An 8,681-nucleotide genomic window follows, 5' to 3' on the forward strand; every position below is an offset into this window, starting at 1 on the left:
CCCCACCCCCCGTGCGAACACCCTCTGCAGTGTTGGAACTTAAGAGTGGAGATGCTTACATCCTCAGAGTGCATCCCTGTAGACCTTCCCGGTCCCATCCTGCAGCCAGTCCCCTGAGTGGATCCTCTTAGCTTTCTCTGCTCCTGCCACACTGGCTTCAAACATTCAGCATGGCTTCCTCTTGGTCTAGACTCTTTTCACTGGGACTTGTCAGCCCCTGACACTCACCCCCACCCCCACCTCACCCTAATCCCCTGTCTGTGCCTAATTTATTGAGACCTTCTCCCCTAAGCCACTCCAATTACCTTGGATACACCCAGCCTTGGACATCCTGGTCCCTCCACACTTCCTGTTCTGTAGCTGCTCAGAGCCATGCCAATAGCTCTCTGGGCATTTTCTATTTGGTCCTGTTATCTAGAAAGCATCAAGACAGAGCTGCTTTTTCTGATGTTTTCCCTGCGCTCAGAGAGGAGAGTGGAATGAAGTGCACACTTGGTGGTTGTTGAATTCATCAATGGGTGAAAGAATAAAGAGACAATAACAGGAACCCTGAAGGTAGAAGAGAAGCAGGAAGTCAGGGGTGGGGTACACAAGGCTGGGACCACTAGCACTGTGTCCATGAGGGCATTCATGTCCTGGTGTCCTTTGTCCTTCTGCTAAGTCATCAGGACTGAACCCATCACTGGTGTGTAGAGCCCAGGAGGGAGGTCGAGACCTCTCGTAGGAAGGAAAAGTGGGTGTCCTTCTAGGAAAGAGGGTCCCTATGGGACCCATCATCTCTGGAGAGTTTATTTTTTGTGGGATGAATCTAAGCATCTCAAGTGTTCACGTAACCGAGGGAGGAAAAAGGAAGGATGGCACTGAATTTCCTGAAAACACTTTATAACAGTGTAGGGGGAATTATACATAGCAAACGCCGTCAACATTTAAACTCTAATTTAAACATTTAATTCTTCAGAATTAATACACACAGATGCTATCATGGGGTGGGGGAGGTGTGCAGCCTCCATTGGGATCAGAGTTTCGACAACATTACTTACAACTTATATTACATCCATTTTATTTACTGGTCCAGGCAGCCGGAGCATGGAAAGATATACAGCGTGGAGTAAACACATTCATCCTGGGTGAGGAGTTCTGGCAGGAGACACTGCTTTTCAACATTAAAAATGTATAAAGTATTTAGCAAAAGTTACAGAAAACAGACCAAATGAGCAAGTTTATTTTGTTAGAAAATTCCACTTTCGTGGGGTTCGCTGATGTGCTCGGGTTGCAAGGGAATGCTTCCGGACATCTCTTCCACCCCAGGGAAGGGAAGACATACAGAGTAGGGCCCTCACCCAGGTTGGCTGGTGTCCCTTGGAATGTTGGTGCCTGGGTCCAAGAACCTGTCTGTCGAGGAAGCTGCAGGAACGGACAGGTGAGCACAAAGAAGTCCTGACAGGGTGTGACCTTAGGATGTGGAACAGACTGAGAAGCAGGGCCGGGCCAGTCTCAGCTCTTCCCTTCTGCCCCTGTGCCATACTGTGGCTCTGGCCCTTCACACTCTATCAGCACAGCCCTATTAGAAACTCTCCTTAAACACAAAGGGCCCACATCCCTACTTATCACCCAGAAAAAGGATCTAAGGGCATCCACATTCCCCAACCCAAGCCTCCATAGTTCAGTCCTCAAGAGCTACACTCAACACTAGAAGATTACAGCAGGGGAGCCTTGATCCTCGATTCCTGATGGAGCCTGTCCTCTGAGAAGAAGGCCTTTCGCCTCAGAAATGATTAACCAGCAAAAACTCCGTAGCTGCTTTCCCTCCTATCTCAAGACCCACGGGTTCTGACTCTCCAGATCCGGCTCTCACCTGAACCTAGGAACATTTCCATCTACCTGGAGCTTCACAAGAGCCTTCTCGGTCCACCTTTCACTCAGCAGTATCTAACAAAGGCAGCTTAGAGGACTAGGTCCCAGAGGGCCCCACCCTCACCTGGCCTGGCCTCCACTTAGCTTGGGCCTATCTTTGCCACTGTCTTAACAGGTGTAGGATCAAGCTAGTCTCAGTATGACTGCTGGCAAATCAAACTACAATGAGCAAGAAGGACTTGACCCTGCGTTTACAGTTGTCCTCGCTCCTACGACAGACCCAGAAGCTACTGGTACTGACTCATAGCTTCTTCAGGGGTCCTGAGAGGAACTAAGTAATTCTCTCAGCGTGTGACATGATTTAGTTCCATTTGGGTCTACCTAGAAAAGTGCCCTTCGTGAGGATTTCTGGCCACAGCTGTGGAGATGATCCAGCTTACATATGACCACATGCATAGGATGCAAATAGGCAATGGGGAGGGGGGAGACACAGGGGGTAAAACCCTCAAAGGCTGTTTAGAACAAGCACCCTCAAATGGCAGATGGCAAAACAGATTCTGGGAAGGGTCAAGCTACACCCAAGGGCCAATGTTCAATAAATTACAGAACTACCGAGGACTGACGTGACAGTCCCCTGAGGGAGAGGGTCTTCTTGTACTGAGAGATTTACTGCAGCAGCAGTGGAGAGTGATATTCAGTTGCTGCCCCTTCCTGCTTCCTTCACTGAGCCCAAACTAGAATCACCAATTTGAGGGCACAGCTGGGGTCCGCGTAAGGAGCCCCAGCAACATAAGAAGCAGTGGGTTGGAAGCAGTTATACAAACAAACTGGAGATTTGGGGCTATGAGTTCTAGGGTATTAAAAAAAAAAACCTCGTTATAAAACTAAGAAAATCCCGGGGCCCACCCATATGATAGAATACTACTCAGCAGGGAGAGGAGACCCTCTACTGACACACATGACATCATGGCTGACCCCACTTACATGGCATTGTAGAAAAAGGTAAGATTGTAGGGGCAGAACATTGAACTGGTTGCTAAGATCAGGGTTGGGAAAAGGGGAATTGACATGGTGACGTGCCTATCTTGGTTGTGGTTAAGGAGATCAGTTTGTAGAACTGCATTCCTTGAAAAGGGGGTGGAGAGATGCTTTGTGGCACGGGAACAACTTTGGCAATGAGGGGGTCTCCAGGCTAAGCCATCAGGCAGCTGACGTGTTCTCTTTCTTTATATCTGTAAAACGCCTTTCTTAACTTCCTAGTAACAGCAGGTCTTCAGACTCCCGTTTAAATTCTTCTTGTCAAGTCTACTCATGGATGGGAACAAACCCCCACACAAACCAAGGTTTTTTGAATTTTATGGCTTGTATTTCCATGAAGGGGCTTTGGCTGAGCCAAGGTTCTCATGCGCCCATCTACTACCCTGATAATCGGCTGGATTTCACGGAGGGGACACACAAACCCTTGTCACAAATTTGGATACTTTGCTTCAGCTATTAATCAACCATTGCGGAGATCCTCCTGAGTCAACAGAGACAGCCCAGGGCTGCCATCTACATCCTTCAAATGGCCTGTGCACTGTGGGACTGTTCAAAAGTGCTAGAAAATAATGAAGGGTAGCTCTTCCTGAAGGTTGCCATGGTAACCAACCCATTTTTTGGAAAATCATTCATTTTAGATTTATAAAAAAAAATCAGGGTTTTGCAGACAAAGCTTAAGTGCATTGGCACTCCTAGGTGGGGGCAGGAAGAGAGGGCTGCTGCTGCTCTCAGTTTGGACAATGGATGCTCTCCCACTCTTAAATAAACCCAGCCAGGTCCTCTCAGAACCTATGCAGTGACGTGTTCACAAAAGTAAGGTAACAGGACTGGGTATAGCTAAGTGGTAAAGCACTGGCCTAGACACGTGACTCTTGGTTGGGTCCCCAGCACTGCATAGAGACCAAGGACAGCAGCCTGAACACTCAACTCAGTATGCACTTTCAGGTTCTCAAATGTCATCACCTTGATCACTGGGTGCTGTGAAGGTAGTTGGACACTTGACTCTATCATGATCATAGTTCTGGGTATCACTTCCTGGCACCCACCTCCTCCATGTTCTTACCCTCCCTATTTGTAGTATAAGGAAACATACTGGAAACCAATTGAAGCCATTTCGGAAATTGAAGCTGTGTATGAATTGAGAGTTTGGTAATAAGGAGACTGGAATCTCACTGCTGTGTCAAGATCTCTTAGCACAGTTAATACTTCAACAATCCCATTGGGTTGGGTGGAAAACCCGTTGTTCCTTCTGTCCAGAAGGGTCAAAACGCACCTGTCTACCTGGGGGTGGGGGGGTGGGTGGGTGGAGCGAGCTGAAGGGTGCCCTCAGACACACAAGGCTAGTTCCAGCACTCAGTGCCCAGTTCCAAGCATTCGCCGAGAAAACGAGTGTGCAGATGAAAAGATGGATGTGAACCAGCATACAGGCAGGACCACTGAGAACGCAAATGCACATAAAGGATGCTCAGGAACCGGCATGTAGCTGGTACCACTGTGAACTCAATGGGCAGAGTATCCGAGAGGGAGAGCCAAGTCTATCTCAGGAAGAGGCGAGGGGTTCGCACAGGACATTTGAGCGCTTCCTCGCATTATAGAGCTGTAGTCTGCTGTCTTCAGGTGAGGGATTACAGATTGCTTGTCTCTAACAAAACTCTTCATGAATGAACAATGGAGAGGAGGGGATCAAAGAAGGGAAAGGCATGTGTGGATAGATTAAAAAGGAATCAAAGAGAGAGTGGCCTCAGATGGAAGAGGCTCACGTCAGCCAACTGGGGTTATGCTGGAGGAAGTGTCATCTCAGGGGACTCTGAACCTTTTGGATTGGGGGTGGGGTGAGGGAACAAAGTCATGAGCTACACTGTGATACCCAACCCCCTGTGTATGACAAGACTTGGAACTTGACCATCACTCACAAATTAGGTTGCTAAGCCACAAAGCAAATTACCACTAGCACCCATTTTTTTCTTTTAATAAGGAAATCAAGAAATAATGTCCTAATATCAAAGGCTGGTGTCACAGTTCATGCTGAGCACAGGTTGGTGAAATGTCCTCATGGTGGCCTTTATGGCTGAGATGGCTCAGTAAGGAAAGTGACAGTGCTTAGTTTGCTTTAGTGTGTGAGGCATCTTGCTAACAACCATGAGAGATGGTTCTGTGAATGGGCTGCCAGAAGGTCCAAGATTAGTAAGCTATCCACGATGTGCATTGTGAGACTGAAAGATGTGAGTGGCATTTAGAGGATTTTGCCCTTGGAGAAGATAGACAGGTCAAATACAGAGTCATCTGTGGGAAAGACGAGAAAAAATGTCCTCCCTCACCTCCATACAAGTTTCCAGCTAGAATTCTTCACCCCCTACCCACTCACCTTGTGACTCCCCAAAGTTCCTTCGCTTCCTGGGTAGCAACCACCTACAGCCATAAGAATCTGCACCACTGACCAATGACAGTAAGGGGGAAAGCAGTTCCTACCTCATTGTGCACACCCACAGCTGGAGCCATTCTAGAGAATAACAAAACTCAGCTCTTACTGTTGCCACACAGGGTCTGAAGTCAGCACAGAGGAGTGCTGGTCAAGGGTGTGACAGTGTTGAGGGGCTGGGGGGGGGCATGTGTCAAACAAGACTTTGTGAGACTCCACCCCTAAAGTCTTTGAACATGCACACAGCTGTCTAAAGACTTTGGGAAACATCAAGGGTTGTCAGGGTGAGGTGGGGAGTTTCCTCCTTGAGAAAGAGGTTGAGGGAAGGGTAGATTGGGACTTCGTGGTGGTAGACTTTACAGCCAATGCCTGATCTGAATCTGAAATTCAGATCTGGAATGCCAGATCTGGAATCTGAGACTGATAGGAGCCATGATCTGTTTGTGCCAACTGAGGTAGTTCCATTCTGACCTCTCCAGATTTGGGTTGGGAAGAAACCCCACCCCTCTTGTGGGGGGATGCAAAAATAGATGTGGGCTCCCAGAATGCAAAGGGTGGGGAGTCGGGAGGACTGATAAAGGTTGTGGGTGCTGGATGTGAACTTCACTTTGTCTCCTGTCCTTGATTCTGATCCTGACATTGTTTGCAGACAGAGACACGGCCACCCTCTCTCTTTCATAGTCCTGGAGATGACAATCCCACTAGAGGACAGGCCTTAGATACCAGGGGCACAGGTGTGTGATGTCCACCCCTGTGGAACTCAGCAGGGACCCTAGGGTTCTAGCCTCAGTTGGTTCTCAGGGGGACACGCACAGCATGGGAGTTGGAGGGGGAGGCTTCAGTCTTCTAGGTGAAGTCAGGGCTGTGGGTCCACCATTATGGCCTGGAAATACTGGGGAGCCCCTGGCTGGGCCCTCCTCCTCCTGGAATCACTGGCTCCTTTCTTCCTTCTCAGTGTATAGGTTAGCAGGTAATAGGGCAGATACAGCCCCTTCTCCATGGGACCCCCAGCCCCTCTCCTCAGCAGGAACCCCCCCGGACCATACAGTCACTTCTAGATCTCCATGTCCACTGGGCGGATGTTGCCTGTTTTGTGCTCTCTGACCCATAGCTCTCTGTCTTTGGCTGGGTCCACTTTTCGCAGCAGTTGGTCCACAGGCTCGACTGTCTGCAAGGGGGCACAGAGGGAGGGTCATGGTCAGAGGTGGCGGCTGAGCTGGAATGTCTCCTGTGTCCCATGCTGCTGCAGTTGGAGAGCCACCTCAGATCACCCTTTCTAGAAGGTTCCAGGGCTCCATGGAGGTGGGGTGAGTATGAGAGTGTGTAGAATGCTGGGAGGCAGAGCTAGTCTGTAGGTCCCTGACCTGGAGAAGAGGGTGGGCTGTCCTACAGATGACCCCTTCCTCCATCTGTCTTCCATGGGCAAATAGAACTGCCCTTGGGCACCCACCCTCACTTTAGCAGTTGTGTATTTGGTTTGTTTTCTAAAGCAGATTCACGTGGGAGACAAATGTATGTACTTAGTTGTTTTAACCATTGCAGAACAGGATGAAATGTAAACTGTGATCCCAAGTATTGGGGAAACAGGCAGATCACATGTTCAAGGCCTAGCTAGATTCAGTCTAAAACCAAACCAAGCCAATGCAGCCTTTCTTCCCCCTGTGCTTGGATGTAGCCCCCAGGAGAACCTGCCCTAGGAATGGATATTATGGGCCTCTGGGATAATCACTCCAAGGCTGTCCTGCTAGCCTTAGTGCAAAGGTAGGGAACTCACGCTTTGGTTGAACATGTCTGTCTCGTGCCGCAGCTGTGTGTACTGGCACAGATGTTGTCGGATCATCTCCACCCTCTCCACCTCCAGCCGCTCCAGTTCCTACCGAGGAAGAAAAGACCAGAGTCCACTGAGCACATCCCTAACAGTTGGACCTCCCCAAGCAGGTGTTGGACTGCTGTGTATCCTATACACAAGGCCCTGGCTGTGGATCCCCAGCCCATCTGACTCTCTAGGCTCTGATGAAGATGGAGCCAATCTCTAGGGTAAAGAGGAAGGTCATGGGCGTGGCCCTGCCATATCAGTATGAAACTCCCCACAAGCAGAGTATCTGATTATCCCCACTAGGACTCAGAGAGAGGTTCTACGATTGTCCCCATTGGCCCAAAGTGTCATGGAGCCATAGGAAGAGCTGCATTTAAGCTGCATCTGTGATGGAATAACACGATATGTGATGCAGCTCTCAGCCTCTCAAGCACTCTGGCTTCTCCACATGGCCTAGTGCTGAGGGGGCAATGAAGACTGGGCAGGCAGTCTGGGGACGTGGTAGCCACTGTTAAGGGGAATAGTGGAGAGGGCTTGTCTTTGGTTCCTAGGTGGTTCCGTGACTTTAGAGGATTAAGCTGTTATTCTGTGGGTAACTAGGTCACTGCCAGGTGATTAACCTGAAAGGGAGGTGAAGAAGGGGGCTTAATTAGAAGATTAACAGAGGAGAGAAAAACCAGGGCACTGGCCCTGAAGGAGGCTGCTAATCTTCCTAGGTGGGCTAGGACCTGGAGAAGGTAGCTGGTTAGCGGGGACAGGCAGGGGGTGCCTTGGACACTGGGATGATACAGTAAACAGTGGGCTTGATGCTGTCCCCTTCTCCCACCTGGTCAAAGTACCTACTCTCCTGCTCAGGCACGTTCTGGCCAACAAGCAGAGATGACAGATCCTTAATAAGGAATTCACAGGATGTCGTGCAGGCTCTGCCACCATGGTCTTCCATTACAGGCTCTCTGCAGGTTCCCAGTTGCCCCATTCAGGTGTCTCATAAGGACCCCTTTATCAAGGACCCGAGAGTGTGTGTGTGTGTGTGTGTGTGTGTGTGTGTGTGTTTGTGTGTGTGTGTTGGGAATAGACTGTCAGCTTTCCACTGCTTCTTTGTTTATCCCAGCAGGGCCATGGTTCTGTGATGAGGAATTCCCTGGTGGACCCTGACCTCTCTTGGTGCTCAGACAAAAGAGAACAGAGTAAGACCTCACTCTTGCGGAGTTCACAGAGCAAGGCAAGCTAGCACAGGGACCTGAATTTACGGTCAGGTACAGATTGAGGGCTGGACCCCAGTGCTGGGAAGGCTCTAATGACCATCTTTGTTGTTACCCCACCCCCATCCTTCCATGACCACTGTCCCCTGCCTAGGGCTGCCTGTGTCTTAGCCTCTTTACCACATGCACACGCATCTCTGATCACATACCAGTGTGGTCGTCACCATCTCTTCAAACCACTTGGACTGGGCCTGGTTGTAGAGGTCCACACAGCGCATGAGATCATCTCCTGGGAAAAGCCAACAGCCACCATCATGCCCCGTCACATGCCACCTTGCCTCCACTATGGCTG

General features: G+C 49.7%; 1 protein-coding gene across 7 annotated transcripts in view; it reads right to left on the minus strand.

The window, feature by feature from the left end:
* Positions 1 to 925: 925 nt before the first annotated feature.
* Gas7 (growth arrest specific 7) overlaps positions 926 to 8,681 on the minus strand; it is a 240,601-nt gene continuing 232,845 nt past the window's right edge. For all 7 annotated transcript variants that reach the window (XM_029483457.1, XM_085829912.1, XM_029483459.2 and 4 more), the window contains 3 exons: positions 8,539 to 8,618; positions 7,086 to 7,184; positions 926 to 6,479 (listed from right to left, as the gene is read on the minus strand). In XM_029483457.1, coding sequence (XP_029339317.1) covers positions 6,366 to 6,479; positions 7,086 to 7,184; positions 8,539 to 8,618 — 293 coding nt within the window. In that variant the 3' untranslated portion in view covers positions 926 to 6,365. The remainder of the gene's footprint in view (positions 6,480 to 7,085; positions 7,185 to 8,538; positions 8,619 to 8,681) is intronic.

Source organism: Mus caroli, unplaced genomic scaffold (genome assembly GCF_978045245.1).
Source record: "Mus caroli unplaced genomic scaffold, Mus_caroli_1 scaffold_13, whole genome shotgun sequence".
Lineage (NCBI taxonomy): Eukaryota > Metazoa > Chordata > Mammalia > Rodentia > Muridae > Mus > Mus caroli.